Raw genomic sequence first — 20,064 nt, forward strand, 5'->3', positions numbered from 1 at the left:
TCCCGGTCGGTAGGAGGCGCTGTGGCGGCAAACAACGATCCAACATCCGCTGTTTAAAACTACAGCCTCCTCTGATACGGACACAAAATATTGTTAAATCAAGTCAAAAAATTTTTAAAATGGCCGACACGATGGCTGACATCCGTCCAACTCAATAATTAATTATTTAAATGCAATTTAGAGCTCACCTCTTTCGCAGAGAAATAGCTAACCGGCTAAAAGTTAGCTTGTTAGCTTTTGGCCACAATGTAGCGATTATGCGGTAATTGTGCCGACAGCATCAGAAACCCCAATCTCAATTACATATTTTGTTAAGTATAACTCAAAGCTATAATTGTATTCGCACCTGTGGACGTTAAATATTACAGTTTAAAGTGTTTTTATGGCGAAGTTGAAACGGATCCGGAAGTGAGAGGAGATGAGCATCCTGTTCGTAGTCGATCATCTTTGTTAACAGCATAAAAGTCGCTGCTGGTGTTGGAGTTGGTTTCCAGCGCGACAGTCAGATTTAACCTTCGTAAGCGACCCCAAAAGTACCTAAAAACGCGAACAAGCTGAAGCAAAAGTTCTTAAGAGAATGTAAAACAACTACTTCAGCAGCAGAATGGACATTTCTGAGGACCCAAATGACGATAAGGTAAATAAATTATCGACGAACAGTAGAAAAAATATAGTTAGCTAAACGTTAAACTTGTCTTATTGCAGTTTAAGTTAGATAAACCTCGGTTACATAATACTGCACAGGTAAACTTGAATTTTTTACAAAGGTTTTAATGATATAAAGAGAAGAAAATAATATCTAATTCAATGTAGATAATATTTGTTGATAAAATTGAAGCTTCTACTAGTGTTAAAGTTGATTTCCATGGCGACAGTCAGATTTTAGCATTAGCCAGGGACTCAAAAAATACTAGACAAGTGAAAATAAATAGATAAAAAGTCATTAAGATAACACAAAACAGCTATTTCAGCAATGCAATGTCCACTTTTGAGGAGACAAATGACAAAAAGGTAAATAAATTCTTGAACAATAGCAAGAAGAATGGAGCTAGCTAAATATTAAAGCTATCTGGTGTCAGGCTAAGCTAAATAAGCCTTGGTTAAATAACGCGATAGTGGAAATTTAAAGTGTTTTAATGATAGAAAAAGGTTTTCAGATTGTAGCTAGCAGCATAAAACAAAAGTGAGTACACCACTGTTCAGTATTAACTGGAAAATAATTCAAAGTTGTACCTCCTCACTGTATTTACATTACTTTAAAGTTGAATAATTGGTATTTGCTCTTGTCTAAAACACAAAATGAACTGTTGAAAAAGTTTGTATTTAAGTTACAAACCTCACAGTAGGAAATTAATTGAACAGATTGAGATTCTAATGTTTTACTTTTTCAATACGTTGTATATCCACCTTTATTTCTGATAACAGACATGTTTTTATTTCATTTATTTACCAGTTTGTCTTTGCTGGAGGGGTTGTGTTGCAATACTTTACTCTTTACAGTGAATATTGACCTAAAGCTGACACTTTTCCAGTGAAGTCACATTTATATTTAGAGATATTGTCCACAAATCATTCAGCTCTTGTAGAAACTGCACAAAAACAAACCTGGAATGAAAAAGAGTTAGATAGACTCTACATACAGTTTGTTTTGTCAGGAAAAGTGAGGTGTTTTGGTGTTTGTACACACTAAATCTTGGTCTGTTTTTGTCCATCAGCAGGCAGCAGATCAGAGTTTATTCTCCACCGCCGTGTCTGAGGAGCAGCTGGACGAAGCCAGAAGAAAAACCTCCATCAAGCAGCTTTTCGGCTCCAGTAAAATATTTCTGACGCCTGCAGAGAAACGGCAGCAAAAACCAGAACTTCAGGGGAACGTCATCATCCAGAACAGAGCAGCAGAACAGTGAGAGACGAGACGAGAACACAAGAACTACAATTTATCTCTAATTTGTGGGGTTTTTTTTTTTAAAGTGAGGGGTTTTTGTTGCAAATATGTGAAAATCTAGTCATGTTTGTGTTTTGCAGTTCCAGAAATGGAACCAAGGCGATGGGAAGGTTTCAGTATGAGAAGGCTGTGATCTGTTTCACTAAAGGAATCAACCTGCTGCCAGAACAGGTCCTGAACGAAGCAGAACTCCAAGTTACTGCTGATAAAAACCTGCTGTGTGCTGGCGTTTGTGCTTCTATAGTTAATAATGTGTAAAACAGATACACAGTGATTTAAATTTTTATGTTGAATCTGTTAGAAAGTCTTTTTTCTGCGTTTTCTGTGCTTATAAACCTGGTTCTAACTTCAAAGAAATGATGTTCAGCTGCCGGTTGAAGTTCTCCGGTTTATTTTCTCGGTATCTCAACTTGAAATCCTCGTTTTCCTTCCTGCGTTGACGTTTGTTTCAGACTCAGCTGTACGTTAGTCGGGCCGAGGCCTTCCTGCAGCTCTGCGACTTCCAGTCAGCAGCAGCTTCTTATAAACAGGCCGGGATCCTGCTGCCCGGAGCTTTCAGCCGTCGCCTGGCCTTCATCTACTACCTGCAGGTACAGATGTTTATGAACGGCTGCAGCAGATCTGAAAATAACGTTCTGTGACCCTGAAACAATCGAAGATACGTAACGTGTTGGATGTTTTTATGAATCATTCATGTCTCACAGAAACAGACACACATGAAGATTGAAGGATTCTCACTATTAATCGACACGTTTCCTTCTGCAGTCCAGGGAAATGCATCATTTCCATATTTATGGTTAAAAGGATTAAATGATGTCGTGCGGAAATTATCAGTTGCAATTTTAAAAATAACATTTCAAAAAGTAAAACTGCATTGCAGAGAATGGAGAAAGTTTCAGGGTTAACAAAAACTTCTTCTTCAATTTAATTAAATGAAGGAAAAGAAGATATAAAAAATAAATACATATGATATATTAAATTAAGTACGAGAGAAGAATGTGAAAAATACAACAAATATGATTTAATGAATTAGTAAAAGACAAAATGTGTAAAAGAAAAATAAATACGATTATCAAATTAGGTAAAAGAGAAGAAGGTGTAAAAGAAAAGTACGTCTAATTTATTAAATTAAGGATCAGAAAAGAATGTGTACAACAAAGATATTCAGGATTAAAAAAATAGTTTAAAAAATATTCATCAAATTACGATAAAAAATAGTACGTAAAAGAAACATAAATGTAATTTAGTCGAATAAGTAAAAGACCAAAATGTAAAAGTTAATAAAAGAAAAGTACAAAAGAAAAATCAATATAATTAATTCTTATTATTCATATAATCAAAAATTAATGTGTAAAAGAAAAGTAAATTTTATTTTTTAAATTAAGTAAAAGAAAAGAAAATATATAAAAGAAAATAAATCTAATTATTTAAAACTAATATAATTGATAATAATGTGTAAAAGAAAAGTAAATATAATTTACCAAATTAAATAAAAGAAAAATAATGTACAATATAATTTATTCAATTAAGTAAAACCAAGCAATATGTAAAGGAAAAGTAAATCTGATTTATTAAATTAGCTACCAAAAATTATTATATAAAAGAAAAATGCATTTCTTCATTACATTAAGTTAAAGAAAACAATGTGCAAAAGAAAATAAATTCAGTTAGTTTAAATTAATTAAAGAAAAGTAAATATGACTGAACAAATTAATTAAAAGATATATAATGTACAAAAGAAGAATAAATATTATTTCACAGCAAAGCAGTGTGTAAAAGAAACGTCATTATGATTTATTTGTCGTTTGTTTAGACTCGATATCCAGTGTTTCTCTGTCATGCAGCATCATTTATAACTTTAAAATCCAGGTTTATTCTGATAAATGTCCACCTCATGGTGAATTTCATTAATGTTCTGTGGATCTTTAATACTTTTCTTTCCTAATGTCACGTACATTTTTGTCCGTCACCTAGAATTTATTTTTGCAGCGAATTACAGTCCACACTTCATAAAACCTCACTTCTTCACTCAAACAGAAAATAATTTGCTGCACATCTTTCTGTTTGTCTTCAGGGTCAGTCTCTGTTGGATCAAAGTCTTTTCCTTGAAGCTCTGGAGGCTTTTAGCAAAGCTGCTGAGCTGAAACCCGACTGCAGAGTTTATAAAGTCAGAAGGTCTGAAAGCTGCGTCTTAAAATAACATTAAAACTGTGCTTTCGTAGTTTCATTTACTATCAATCATCTTGCAGAAATATCTCAGTTTTTGTGGATATTCAAGCATTTAAATTACCTCAGCTTTAACTCAAACATGGGATTAATCAGAAATACTCAAGATAAATGTGATATTTCTGATCTGCAGTTGAGTTTATTGTGATTTTTATTCCAGTGTGGTCTGTCTGAGCGCTGCAGGACGATACTCCGACTCTCTGAAGCTGCTGAACCACTGGATGACGTCAGGAAATCCCACCGCTGATCTCTACGTCCTCAGAGCTCGACTGCACCGACGGCTTCAGCAGGTTAGAGAGACGATTTACTCTTTAAACACCTAAAACCAGCAGGTCAACAAAACAGTAGGCCTGTATTTCTTCATTTTTACATATAGTTTTAATGTGGCTGCAGACTGGATGAAGCTCTGCTCTGTAAAAAACAAAAAAAAAACAAAACAGCAGTTAAACAGCAGGACAAGGCTCTTTGAGGACTCAAAGACGCAGAGCAAGATGCAGAAAGACATGAAGATGTAGAAGAAGACGTAGAAAGACACAAAGATGCAGAAAAAGATGGAGAAAGACACAAAGATGCAGAAAAAGTAGAAAAAGATGCAGAAAGACACGAAGATGCAGAAAAAGATGCAGAAAGACACAAAGATGCAGAAGTAGATGCAGAAAGACACGAAGATGTAGAAAAAGACGTAGAAAGACACAAAGATGCAGAAAAAGATGCAGAAAGACACAAAGATGCAGAAAAAGTAGAAAAAGATGCAGAAAGACACGAAGATGCAGAAGTAGATGCAGAAAGACACAAAGATGCAGAAAATAGAAAAAGATGCAGAAAGACACAAAGATGAAGAAAAAGATGCAGAAAGATTCAAAGATACAGAAGAAGATGCAGAAAGACACGAAGATGCAGAAGTAGATGCAGAAAGACACAAAGATGCAGAAAGACACAAAGATGCAGAAAGACTCACAGACGCAGAAAAAGATGCAGAAAGACACAAAGATGCAGAAAAGACGCAGAAAGACACAAAGATGCAGAAAAGATGCAGAAAGACACAAAGATGCAGAAAAGACACAGAAAGACACAAAGATGCAGTTAATATTTAAATTCCTCTTAAATCAACATTTCCTATGTTGTTCATGAACAGTTGCTGTACTTTCATAGTGAACTGATTTCATATTTGAATAGTAAACCTGCTGAATGTGGGTCGACAGGCAGATTTTTAAAAATAATTCTCTCAAAAAGTGTCTGATATATGAAGCTAGTATTTCACAGACAACATTTAAAATATCCAGAGTTTATGATGAAACAGTTTCATGTAAATCAGAGAAGGTGGAGTCAGTGTTTTAAATATCCAGCTGATGTTCTCGTCGTCCAGACGTTGCGCTGCTATCAGGACGTGAAGGCGGCGTTGGCGTTGAACCCTTCATGTCCAGCAGCTGGACTTCTGCTGCAGCAGCTGCATGAAGCCAGCGAAGCGTCCAGACTGAAGGCCGTGGACAAAACTCTGACCGGCCAGCTGCCCCAAGCTCTGTGCATGATCAACGTGGCTCTGGAGAACAACCCTCAGGACCCACGACTCCACCTGTTCAGGTAAACACACTCAATAAAGATCCATCAAGTGGTCTAGACTGTGGGAGGAAATCAGGATGCAGAAAATGTGCAAACGTCTGATTATCTACGAATGTAAAGACCTGAAACTAGCAGTTTTCATCATCAGTGAACCTGTTTTGTTCTTTGTCAGATTATAAACGCTGCAGAAATCCTGCATTAGTTAGTAAACATTTTCTACAGTATTGATTAAACTAAATTCATTCAATTTAACTTAAGCTGTCATTATTTACACAGAACATTTAAAACAAGTTATTTCAAATAGAGAAATTAGATGAACGTTACAAATGCCTGTAAATTTAAAATTTAAGTTTAAATAAGAAGGTGTACAAATCTACAATATTATTTAATCTAAAAAATTAGCCTGACTAAATTAAATATTATAGTTAAAACCCTACAATATTTTTTAATATAAATGTATCTGAATAGCTTTATTATTATTATTATTATTATTATTATTATTATTATTATTATTATTATTATTATTATTATTATTATTATTATTATTATTATCATTATCATTAATAATAATAATAATAATAATAATAATAATAATAATAATAATAATAATAATAATAATAATAATAAGCTAAATATTTAATTTATATTATTAAATTCATTTCCTTAACTCATTTTAATATGAATTCAAATAATTGTATCACAGCAATATATTATATTATATTATATTATATTATATTATATTATATTATATTATATTATATTATATTATATTATATTATATTATATTATATTATATTATATTATATTATATTATATTATATTATATATTATATTATATTATATTATATTATATTATAGCAGGTTTAAATTCTAAGGTTTTTAAAAATGATTTCAAATCATTTATCTCAACCTTTATCAAGGTTATTTATTATTGCCAATAATTATTAATAACAACAATAATAATATATTATTATTATTGTTATTAGTAATAGTAATAATGATAATAACAGTAATGAATACATTTCCATAACTAATTTTAATATTAAGTTAAAGAATCTAAAATGTCATATATTAAAGAGATTTACCTAGCAAGTTTAAATTTGAACGTTTACAGCCTAAAATGTTATTTAATAGATAAATGTACTTATTTAAATATACAATATACAAAACAAATCTTAAATGTTAACATATAAACCCTTCAGTATTAATATAAATTTACCCGATAAGCCTAAATAATAATATTTAATTTTGATGCACTGATTTCACTTTACTAAAATGTACTTAACTAGATTACATTTTAAGATTTAGACTCTATTCTATCATCACCAACTGAAGTATTTCAACTCAGACTTTACGATATGAATGAATTTAAATATTAAGGTTCAGAATATACAGAATTCTAGGTGATTAAATGTTAATTAGATGTGTTTTATTCAGTGTAACTGTGTTTCCATCAGAGGGATTCTGTACCGACGTCTGCAGGATTTCACAGCAGCCATCGAGGAGCTGGTCCAGGCTGCAGAGCTGAGAGAGGAGGAGGAGGAGGAGGAGGATGAAGAGGAGGTCGCAGGTCAGTCGAAGGCCACAGACAGGAAGTCAGAGAGCGTTTCTGTTCTCCAGGAGGCGGAGCTTCAGCTGGTCCTCACCTACAACGACTTCGCCGTCCAGTGTTTCAGCCGACGACTTTATTCTGAAGCCGCTCTGCTGCTGAACAAAGCCATCGAGGAGGAGAAGAACCAGGCTGGACTCTACCTGAACAGAGGAGGTTCATGTCTTTATTATTATTCATCATATTCACACTGAAGACACAATCTGAGCTTTAGAACGCAGAAATAAAACCACTGCTGAGTCTTAACGGTGCTAAAAGTTTCCTCCTCCCAGAAAAATCCAGTCTGTGTTAGCATCTTTATATGTTGTTTTTTTCTTAGCTAGAATATTCATGAGTGAAACATGCAGCCAGCAGAACCTTTAACTCTCCTCTTTTTATCTTTTAAATAAACCCAAAATCAGAACAAAAGTTAAATAATCAAATTGATTTTATTTTGGTAATTCAATTTCATTTTATTTTATTAATTTAATTTAATTAGATTTTATCAAATTAATTCAATTCAACTTTATTTATTTAATTTAATTTAATTAATTAGATGTTAATTCAATTTAATTTAATTTAATTTTATTTCTTAATTTTATTTTATTTTCTTAACTAAATTTTCTTAATTTGATTTAATTTATTTTTATTTAATTTAATTTTTATAAATGTATTTGAATTTAAAACGTAACGAACACATTTAAATTAAACAATATTCTATATTATGTAGATTTACCTTGCTGAGTAAATTTTAAATTTAACTTTAAATAATATATAAATATAAATAAAAGTGTACAAACCTACAACATTATTTAATATAAAAAAATGCCTGACTAAATTACATATTACAGTTAAAACTCTACAATGATATTTTACATAAATTTATCTGAATAACTTTATTATTAAATGTATTATTATCATTATTATTGTTATCGTTATTATTGGTTTTGTTGTTGTTGATCTTGAATCCTGAATAAAATAATACGATAAAATCATAAAGAGAAACAATAAAATAAAGGATCTCTACCTGTGTTTCTATCGAATCTAATTTATTTATGAAGCAGATTTAAAAACAAAACCAATATATGCAAAAAATCAAGACAGGATGCAACTGGTAAAATTAAACCTTTAAACTAAATTAAAAGTAGAAAATACACAGTCAAGATCTGAATACAAGGTTTATAAGCATAATAAACACTCAAACAACATTATTTTATATAAATAACTACAGATATTACTGCAACTAATAACTATAGAAACTTAAATGTGTTGCACGTTGTAGATATTTATGTATGATGCGTCTGGAAACACACTTTACACCACATTACTATTGTAAAAACTGATTTTTTTGTATTTATTTATGCATTTTTGTGTACTTTAGTTGTCTTTGTTCACTTTACTTCTAAATATTGTCATGTTGGTTTAGTGAATCTCGACTGTTACATTATATTTGTTTGAAAAGTGCAAAAAACATTGATAAAATCTGATTTATTGACTGATTAATGACAAAAAAACAAACAAAAAAATTATTTTTTCAGGTGGAATGTGTATTTTCTGCAGCAGCTGTTGTGGAAATGAAACCCAGGGCGAATGTATTGATTTCTAGACCACTGATTGTGTTGATAAGTTGTTTTATTGACCTGTTTTTGTGTCTCAGACTGCTTCTTCCAGCTGTGCGACTGGTGTTTTGCTCTGGCCGACTACCGGCAGGCCGAGGAGATGCTGTCGCCTGAAGACCCGGCGGTCCGACTCCGACTGGCCGTCGTCCACAACACGCTGGGCTGCTTCCGCTTCCAGGACGGGTCGGAAACTTTCACAGCTTCAAATATAGACGTTTATAAACATATATCTGAAATTTTAGCTTCGTATGTGAAACACTTTCCCAGATAAATAAACTTCAAAAATCGACTTTGACCCACTTTCAGCAGGTTTTTCTCACGCTGAAAGCTGAGGCTGTTTGAGCAACAATATCTCAGGAAATATTGAAGATAAAAACATGAAATTTTCTCTGTTATTTATCATCATGTCACTGATTTATAATCTGTAATATCAGAAAAGTAGGTCCAATAATCTCTGATTATGGGGGAGTTGAAATATGAAAGAAAATAAGTGAAGCTGCCATGAAAATGAGCAAAAAACCAATAATTCAGACGATAACTATTGATATTTTCTGAACCAAATGTCAAATATGTCACAATAATACAAAACTAAACCTATAAAATACCTTTTAATCTGAAATACAAACATTTAGGAAAAACTTTGTTGAAATTTAATAATCGATCGAGCCGGTTTGATAAGTTGCACAAAATTTAAAATACTGGTGGACAGTCAAACAAAAATAGTTTTAATTACAGATAAAATTTCACAAATATCTTTATTAATATTCAGATTTTAAAAAAAATAAAAATCAGGAAAATCAGAGTTAATTGTGCAGAAATTGCTCTAAAAATTTGATGATTTAAGGTGAAATTAAGACATTTTTGAGAGAATTTTTGACCGAACAAGTGATTATTTTCTATATTTCTGTTTAAATAAAAAAACTACCACCGATATTTTCATTGAACTTTCTTAACGGATTGAGTAGCTATGATTTTTTTTCTTAGCTTAATTTTGCTCTTAACTTTTCCTTTTTTTTCTTTATTTTTTTTAAAATCTAAAAGTGTTTCATGTACAGATGTGTCTCATATAAATAGAATTTGATGGAAAAAGTTAAATATTTGTCATCAAACTTTGCAAAACTTTTCTCCATTTTATGTTCCCCTATCAAGCTAAAATTTCTCAAATATTTTTTCTTAACATTCAGATTTAATGGTTCATGAAAATCAGGCAAATCAGAGTTGGTTGTGCAGAAACTGCTCTAAAAGTTTGATGATGAAATAAAGACATTTTTGGGGGAATTTCTTAGCAAACAAGTGATTATTTTCTATATTTCTGTGGAAATAATAAAAGTACCACCGACATTTCCGTTCAACTTTTGTAACTGATTGAGCAACTATGATTTATTTTTCTTTGTTTAATTTTCCCCCTTTTTTCTTATTTTTTTTAAATCTCAGTGTTTCATGTACAGATGCATCTCATATAACTAGAAAAACTTTGTTTTTAATCAAACATTACTCTGAGTGAAAATTAAATATTTTCTACACTCATCACACGTAAAATTTTGTAATAAAAGCTTATAGCTCTTGAAACTGTCTCAAAACATTTCTCAAAATATTAGAATATTCCAAAGAACCAATTACAAAAAGGATTAATAATGCAAAAATATCCAAACTCTAAATAATAATTCTGATATTTTGAGCAATTTCTGATGGGAAAGATTTTCTACTATATTCTAATTTTATGAGATGCACATTTATCAAGGTAAAATTTCAGAAATGTCTTTATTTATGTCCATATATTTTTTTTAATTTTAGGCAAATCTGAGGTGGTCGAGTGGAAATTTTACTAAAACTAAGATGTTTTTAGCTGCTTTGACCCACAAACAAAGCTTTTCATGCTGTAAAATCCCATTTTGATGCTTTTCTTTTGTGTTTTTGTACCTGCAGACGTTTCCAGGAGGCAGTCGACATGTTTTCCGTCGCCATCCACTACAACCCGGCAGTCGGTCGCTACTACGAGAGCAGATCCAAGGCCTTCAGGAAGCTGCTGGACTGGAATTCAGCCAGAGACGATTTTATCTGCATGCTGGTCCTGGATCCAAACAACCAGGAGGTCAGAAGTCGTTAATCAGTCTGGTCCAAGTCCTTTCATCAAATGATGCAGTTGTCATTAACCTTGAGGATTAAAGAAGATTTTATTAGCAATGCACATGAAACTATAACAAAATTCTGTTGGAAATCTTGCACATTCAGGCAAATATTCAGGCTCAAGACAAGAAATGTCACAGAAATGGTTCTGCATGTACATATAAAGGTGACAAATAAATTCATTTAATACTCTTTCAACCCTCCAAACTTCAAAACAGACTTTTCTTTCAGAAATTCTTGCAGATACTACATGTTAAATGTGTTTATTTCAGTTTTTCAATGCAAAAATGCAATTGTCCTTAACTTTCTGAACCTCCAAAGCCCACGACCAGGTTCAAAAATCATGCTAAAAATGCTAAATCATGCTTCAAGGAACAATAATGATAATAAAGGGGAACCAACTGTGTGCACATCCAGATGAAAATTATTCAGGTTCAAGACAAAAAGAGAGTTCTGCAGACTGTTACAAGCTACAAATATTTTAATTTAATTCTATTTTTAACCCTTTTTTCTTCAATAAATCACCAATATATCAAGATTTTTCAGCCAAAAACATCAAAAAAAGAAAGATTTTTAAGTCAATTTTTGTAATTTTTGATTGTCCTTTGACTAATCATGGGAATAACAAGCTTAAAATCAGGATATTCCATCCAAATCCCATTATTCTGCATGTTTCATTTAAAACAGTTTCTGAGCTCCAGCACCAGAGCAGATGTTTGTGTTGAGGTCATAGACCTCTAATCCATTGTTCTCTGAATCCCATCTTCATAGAGTCTCCTGGTTTGAAACAGTCCAGGATGTTCCTGATAAAATGGAGATTAATGTGGAGATAAAACATGATGATTGTCCAAATAAACCCAGCAATAAGTTCTCTACCAGCTGGAGAACGTCTGCTGGAGAAACTGGACCATGAAGCTGAGCAACGACTGGAACAGGAACCAGACTTCTTCTTCTTCTTCTTCTTCTTCATTCTGTTTCCATAGAGCTGAACCTCCCACAACCTGAATATTTCCAGAGTTTATGGCAGTAATTATGAGTAAACTGTGTTTGTTTGTGTGTTTGTTTGTGTGTTGTTTTGTTTTGTAGGTTCCTCCAATGTTGATGAATCTGTTTCCAGGCTACAGTGTCTCTGATGTTCTGTCCAGTCCTAAAGGAGAAGCAATCAGAGTTCAGCTGATGGACACAATCCAGACCTGGAGTTCATCCTCAGACCCACACAGGTCAGCGTCTTCTTCTTCGTTGTCTTCGTTTTCTTTGTCTTCTTCTTCTTCGTTGTCTTTGTCTTCTTTGTCGTCTTCTTCTTCGTTGTCTTCATCTTCTTTGTCGTCTTCTTCTTCGTTGTCTTTGTCTTCTTTGTCGTCTTCTTCTTTGTTGTCTTCGTCTTCTTTGTCGCTTTCATCTTGTCCTTTGTTCTTTTCTTTGTCTTCATTGTTTTCTCTGTTGTCTTCTTCTTCATCATCTTCTTTGTCGTCGTTTTCTTGTTCATTGTCTTCTTCGTTGTCTTCTTTGTCGACATCTTTGTCCTCTTCTTCTTCTTTGTCTTCTTCTTCGTTGTCCTCGTCTTCTCTGTCGTCTTCTTCTTCTTTGTCTTCTTTGTCATCTTTTACTTCATCGTCTTTGTCTTCTTTGTTGTCTTTATCTTCTCCTTTGTTCTTTTCTTTGTCTTCTTCTTTGTCTTCTTCTTTATTGTCTTCTTCTTCTCCTTGGTCCTTTTCTTCATTTCTTCTTTGTCTTCTTCATCTTTGTTGTCTTCTTTGTTGTCTGCTTCTTCATCTTCTTTGTCATCGTCTTCTTATTTGTCTTCTTCTTGGTCTTCTTCTTTGTCTTCTTCTTCTTCGTTGTCTTCTTTTTCATCTTTGTTATCTTCTTCGTTGTCTTCGTCTTCTTTGTCGTCTTCTTCTTCGTTGTCTTTGTCTTCTTTGTTGCTTTCATCTTCTCCTTTGTTCTTTTCTTTGTCTTCTTCTTTGTCTTCTTCTTCGTTGTCTTCTTTGTTGTCATCCTTGTCTTCGTCTTTGTTGTCTTCTTCGTTGTATTCTTCTTCTTGTCTACTTTGTCGTCATCTTCTTTGTCTTCTTCTTCTCCTTTGTCCTTTTCTTCGCCTTCTTCTTCGTCTTCTTTGTCCTCTTTGTCGTCTTTGTCTTCTCCTTCTTCTTCTTCTTCTTCATCTTCTTTGTTGTCTTCTTCATTGTCTTCTTCGTTGTCTTCTACTTCTTTGTCTACTTTGTCGTCATCTTCATTGTCTTCTCCTTCTTCTTCTTCTTCATCTTCTTCGTTGTCTTCTACTTCTTTGTCTACTTTGTCGTCATCTTCATTGTCTTCTCCTTCTTCTTCTTCTTCATCTTCTTTGTTGTCTTCTACTTCTTTGTCCTCTTCTTCGTCTCCTTCTTCCTCATCTTCTTTGTCTTCTGTTTTTATTTCGTCTACGTCATTTTCCTCTTCTTCTTTGTTCTTTACTTCTTTATGTGTTATTTGCAACGTTGTCTTTGTAAATGACAGTAGATTGATGTAAAGTTAGATAACAGTGAGGTGAACATATCTGCAGTTGGTGTCGTTGACTGCTGCTCGTCTGCTCAGTGATATCATTTCATCCCCCTAAGGAACCATCATAACTTGTATTCCTCTGGATGGACACAGGGATAAAACCAGATGAGCTCCAGCAGAATGAACGTTTCCTGTGTTGTTGTTTAACCTCAGACTGAGTGAGAAGCTGCAGCAGATCAATCTGACCAACGAGAACCAATCAGAAGATCCGACTAGAGCAGGAGAGGAGCTGAAGTTGTGTTTGAACCCTGAAGATCTGCAGATAACTGTGAAGAACCTCCTGCAGGTGCTGTTCTTAAATGATACTAGAACTAATAGACTTCAGCTCTACAGCTCATAGAGAGACCCGTGTAACTGGAAGGAAAATATTTAGACAGAACTCACTGACAGCCCTTTAAAACACACAGGAATCCATAAAAACCAGGAAAAACTCCACAGACAAACCCTCAGAAATACAGGATTTAAACCTGAACCATGAAGGCCAAAAAGATTACAGAGAGGACAACTGACTTCTGACAGATACTAAATATTACATTTGTTTATTTCAGATGAGATTGTCCTTACATCTTTCAGTTTTTCGGGGTTAAAAATACATTTTTCATTAATTTTCTGAACCTTAAAAACCACCACTTGGTTAAAAAAATCATGACGTAAATACTAAATCAAGCTTCAAGAATAATGAAGGGAAACAACAACAATAAAATAACAACCATATTATTTATAGCAACAACAACAACAACAATAATAGTAATAATGATAATAATAACAGTAATAACTATATTAACATCAACAACAATAATAATGATGATAATGATGATGATAATAACAGTAGAAATAATAATAATAATAATAATAATAATAATAATAATAATAATAATAATAATAATGACAATAACAACAATATTAATAACAGTAACAATAAAATAATATATGTAGATTTAGTTCTCTTCTAACCCTCCAAACCTCCTTTTTCTTGAAGAAATCACCAGTATGACATCATTTATCATCCAGAAACTTTAAAAAACTGAAAGATTTTCAATCAGATATTCAGTTTTCCAGTTGTCCTTGAACTAATCGTTCGTGACGTGCGCTTCATTCGAGAAATTGTGATTTTTCATCGATACTATTTTGTTCTGCAAGTTAAAATTTGCAGCAGACAAATAACAATTCCCGTAAAAAACAAAACAAAAGATACTTCATCAAAATTTCTTCTCATTTACAACAATTTACGAAAAACTGATTGTTTAGATCAGATCCTGTAAAAGAAAAATAATTTAAGAAGATTCTGTGCTGTTGCTCAGATCAGATTGGAGGCAAAAGAAAAGAAAAAAAAACGACTTTTAAAGCATTTTTTCTTGACTAAAGTGACAAAGCCGAAACAGAAGAGCTTTAACATCTTTAAAAACGTTTACCTGCTGCTGGTTTCTGTTTTTCTGCTGCAGGTTGAGTCAGCGGTTCGATCTTTAGTCCACAACCATCCAGCATCGCACCAAACTGGACCAGGACTCACCAGAAACCTCCCAGAATCCACTGGTCCAACTTCAAACCCCACAGGAGGAAACTCTGCAGCAGATCTGAGCTGATTTTAACTTTTATTCAACATAAAATACTACTTTTACTCCAAATACTGACAGTTTGTAAGGTTTTTTACACGTAAAATACTAGTTTTAGTCAAAATATGTTAATTTTAAAGATTTATTCCACCTAAAATGCTACTTTTAGTCAAAATACTTATAGTTTTGAAGGTTTATTCCACCTAAAATGCTATTTTCTGTTCAAGTAGTTGTAGTTTTGAGGGTTTAGGCCACCTAAAATACTACGTTCTGTTTTATTACATACAATGTTTCAGTTTTATTCCTCCGAAAACACTACTTTTAGTCAAAATGCTTAGAATTTGTGAGGTTTATTCCACTTAAAATACTAATTTTAGTCAAAATATTGATAGTTTTTAAGGTTTATTCCATATGAAAAACTACTTTCTGTTCAATTACATACAGTTTTTACATTTTATTCCACCTAAAATGCTACTTTTAGTACAAATACTTATAATTTGTAAGGGTTATTACAAGTAAAATATGGATTTTAGTCAAAATATTTTAGTTTTAAAGATTTATTCCACCTAAAATGCTACTTTTGGTCCAAACATTTATAATTTTAAAGGTTTATTCTCTCAAATACTATTTTCTGAGGGTTTATGCCACCCAAAATACTACTTTTTGTTCAATTATATACAATTTTTGATTTTTATTCCACCTAAACTACTACTTTTAGTCAAAATATGTTAGTTTTCAAGTTTTATTCCACCTAAAAGACTAATTTTAGTCAAAATATGCAAAGTTTTAAACAGTTATTCCACTTAAAATACTAATTTTTGTCAAAAATACTGACAGTTTTGAAGGTTTACTCTATATTAAATACTACTTTCTGTTCTAATATATAAAGGTTTTAAATTTTATTCCACCTAAAAGACTAATTTTAGTTGAAATATGCAAAGTTTTAAAGATTTATTCCACCTAAAATGCTACTTTTACTCAAAATACTTATAGTTGGCAACGTTTATTCCATATAAACTGAGTCTGTCCAACCTTTTTCTTTCTATCACAGCTGATTATCGACAACATATCCCAAAAATAAACACTTAGCATATTGTTATTTGCAGAACATTCTAAAAATAATCACCTTATTAGCAAACTGTGAGAGTATAATTAGCAGTCAGAACTAAAAAGTGGCTCCAACGCTTAAAACTGTGACAGAAAATGGAATCATTCAGGATAAAAAATAAACATTTTATTGTGACACATGTTTATAAAATCACTATAAGACAAGCAGCTCATGTTCCACGTGTAAAATCTTAGATTCCATCAAACTGTAGCGTCTAAATCAACACTTTTCTGTCTTATTGTCCTTTAATGAAGACGTTTTTAGCTGCAGTCGTCCAACAGGTGGCAGCAGAGTCTCAGTTTCATCCTGATGCTTGAGTTTTAGTTTCAGTTTCAATCAGCAGATCTTCGTTTATCACACGGGAGATTTAATTTATCTGTTCTAAAAAATACACTAAATAAATGTAAATTAAAGTCTTTACTCGATAGTATCTGTAACTTCATAAAACAGGGAAAATCTGCAAAATAACAGTAGATCAGTAGATTTAATAAAAACAATAATAATGATAATGATAAATGAATAGGCAGTTAATTTATTTACCATCATTTAACCATTAATATTCATATTCTTTCTTTCAAAAATAGCCATTTGTAAAATAATGATATTTTTTGCAGATTTAAATAAGAAAACAGTCAGTTTGACAATTTTTTTTAAGCATTAACATGTAAATTAATGTCTTTATCGCTGTAACTTAACAGGGAAAATCTGAAACATAATCGTAGATTGTTTTTAAATATTACAGTTAAAAACATTTTCCACAGCGTAGCTGTAAACGTGTAACAAGACAAAATGTCTTCATAATTCCACCTACATAAAAAAATATAAAACCGCATTTATTTTTTTTATTTTTATAGATGTTTTTTCTCTCATTTGTACATTTCTGTAAAAAAAAACTAAATACTGTCACTCTGGTATATTCTGTTGATTTTTTTTCTATATTTTTTTTATATCTTATTTCACTTTATTTTATTTCTATTTTATATTATTTTATTTTACTTCATTTTTTTCTTATTTCACTTTTTCTTATTTTATCTTATTTGCTCTTATTTCAATTTCTTATTTTATTTCACTTTATTTTATTTTATCTTATTTCACTTTATTATTATTTTATTTTATTTCACTTTATTTTATATTATTGTTGCTTTATTTCACTTTATTTTATTTTATATTATTTCATTTTATTTTATTTGCTCTTATTTCACTTTATTTTATTTTCTTACTTTATTTTATTTTATCTTATTTCACTTTATTAATATCTTATTTTAGTAATATTTTATTATATTTCACTTTATTTTATTTTATATTATTTCACTTCATTTTATTTCATTTTTATCTTATTTCACTTTTTCTTATCTTATTTTATTTTGTTTGCTTTTATTTCAATTTGTTTGCTTTTATTTCACTTTATTATTTAATTTTTTTTCATTTTATTTTTTATTGTTATTTTATTTCACTTAATTTCATTTTATATGATTTTATTTTATTTCATATTATTTCATTTTATTTTATTTCACTTTATTTTATTTTATATTTCACTTTATTAAGATTTTATTTTATTAATATTTTATTTTGTTTCACTTTATTTTATTTTTATTTTTTATTATTTCACTTTATTTTATTTTTTATCTTATTCCACTTTATTTTTTAATCTTATTTTGTCTTATTTCAAGCTGCTGTAACAACTTCATTTCCCTCCAGGGATGAATAAGTCGAAGGTTTTCTACTTTTTTCCTGAACTTTACAGCATTTTTTGGTGTTTTTTGCACATTTTCCTTCAAACTTTCACTATTTCTCTGCCTTTCTCTGCCTCTAAAGGACTGTAAATCTTCCTCCCATTGACCCTCGCTGAGACTCTTCGCTGTCGGAGGTGAATCTGAGCCGTCGGTGGTTTTTTCTTTCTGGTTTTTGCGTTGTGGCTGCAGATCGGAGGTTTTTTCTCTGACAGCAGCTGAACTGGCAGCATTAAGAGCAGCTGTGGCAACAGCTGACGCTCAGAGAGGAGAAGCTGTGAAAGTCGCCACAAACATACCGAACATACCGACTCTGGAGTCAGAACTTTACTCCTTTATTATTCTGAGAGCAGATCGGAGGTTTTTATCCAGTTAAATCTGTCTGATGAGTAAAACGAATTACCTCAGGATCCGATTCTGCTCTGAGAAATGTGAAAATCTGCAGGTTTTTACAGGAAATCAGGGTCAAGATTAGTTCATTTAAAGCATAATTTAGATTTTTTGATAGTCAGGTGTCTTTTTTTAATAGTTTTTAACCATAATGTCCTGATTTATTTACTGGTATCTAACAAAAAGTACAAATTACTAGTAAAATCACAGGAAAAAAGACATTAAAAAACCACAGTCCACAGTAAAAATCTGCATTTTTACCATAAAGCAGTTTGTTTTGTTGAAATGTTGCATTTAAATCTGACAAAATCACTATTTTAAAATTCTGTATTATTGTATGACAATTCACACTGTTTTATTGTATTTATATCTGCTGAAAATGTCACTATTTTACAGATATTTCCAGTTATTTTGACATTATTCATCTTTATTTGATCAATTTTTTGAACATTAGACTATATCTATTTAATAACGTTTATTTTTTGTTTTTTTCTGGCAGGTTTTTTACAGGATTTTTAAATTATTCTTTATTTTCAAGTGCATTAGCACGTCAACTTGTTTAAAAAAAAAAAAAAAAAACAGGCCGCATAAATAATGTGTACGTTAAAAATCTGTATTATTATTTGACTTTAAAATGACGCAGTTTTACTGTATTTTAATCTGCTGAAAATGTCATTATTTTACAGATGTATATACATATGTTTGTCATTATTTTAAACAAAAACCATGTTTGATTAGGATTGAAAAATGCTTCATAACTTAACTGTTATTATTATTATTATTATTATTATTATTATTATTATTATTATTATTATTATTATTATTATTATTATTATTATTATTTTTTGTATTTTATATTTTTTAAATGGTGAAATTTTCCAACATTTTTTATATATTTTATCTGCTGGTTTTTGGCATTTATTGTACGGGATCTTTTTATTTTTATTTTATTTTTTATTTTTAAAAAAAAAATGCATTAGAAGCTGTAGAACCAGGACTATTAAAACTGTATAGAGGCTTCATTTTGTCAACTTGAAAAAAAACAACATTATTGTAGGACTTTAAAATGACACTGTTTTATTGTATTTATATCTGCTGAAAACGTCATTATTTTACAGATATTTCCAGTTATTTTGACATTATTGTTCTGTATTTGATAGTTTTTGAACACTGGAGTATTTCAGTGTTTAATAACGTTTATTTTTTGGTTTTTTTCTGGCAGGTTTTTTTACAGGATTTTTAAATTATTCTTTATTGTCAAGTGCATTAGCACGTCAACTTGTTAAAAAAAAAACAGGCCGCATAAATAATGTGTACGTTGAAAATCTGTATTATTGTTTGACTTTAAAATGACGCAGTTTTACTGTATTTTAATCTGCTGAAAATGTCATTATTTTACAGATATTTCCAGCTATTTTGACATTATTGTTCTGTATTTGATAGTTTTTGAACATTGGAGTATTTCAGTGTTTAATAACGTCTGTTTTTTGTTTTTTTCTGTCAGATTTTCCTTTCTTCTGCTGTAGATTTTCCTCCGACACTGCAGTAAATGTGTGTGGCCTCGGCTGCTCATAAAGGAGCAGAGAGTCTCCGGTTACCGAGGTGTGAGGAGGAGAACGGTCCAGACAAAAACACCTTTCTGTGGCCGCGGCTCGGCGGCTTGGCCTCCCATCAGCACAT

The 20,064-nt window shown here is 31.3% G+C and overlaps 1 protein-coding gene across 2 annotated transcripts; it reads left to right on the forward strand.

The window, feature by feature from the left end:
* Window positions 1-451: 451 nt before the first annotated feature.
* Window positions 452-17,567, forward strand: LOC111569096 (tetratricopeptide repeat protein 16). Of its 2 annotated transcripts, XM_023271060.3 has the most exons (13): window positions 452-637; window positions 1,716-1,900; window positions 2,023-2,113; window positions 2,395-2,532; window positions 4,017-4,117; window positions 4,329-4,458; window positions 5,535-5,749; window positions 7,186-7,493; window positions 8,974-9,118; window positions 10,862-11,027; window positions 12,149-12,282; window positions 13,757-13,889; window positions 15,046-17,567. In XM_023271060.3, the coding sequence occupies exons 1-13, from the start codon at window positions 605-607 to the stop codon at window positions 15,184-15,186; spliced, it is 1,920 nt and encodes a 639-aa protein (XP_023126828.2). In that variant the 5' UTR covers window positions 452-604; the 3' UTR covers window positions 15,187-17,567. The 2 variants fall into 2 exon arrangements, with proteins under 2 accessions (XP_023126828.2, XP_035804458.1); XM_035948565.2 differs by lacking the exon at window positions 15,046-17,567 and having other exon boundaries at window positions 13,660-13,794.
* The last annotated feature ends 2,497 nt before the right edge of the window (window positions 17,568-20,064 follow it).

The sequence above is a fragment of the Amphiprion ocellaris genome, chromosome 6 (assembly GCF_022539595.1).
Source record: "Amphiprion ocellaris isolate individual 3 ecotype Okinawa chromosome 6, ASM2253959v1, whole genome shotgun sequence".
Lineage (NCBI taxonomy): Eukaryota > Metazoa > Chordata > Actinopteri > Pomacentridae > Amphiprion > Amphiprion ocellaris.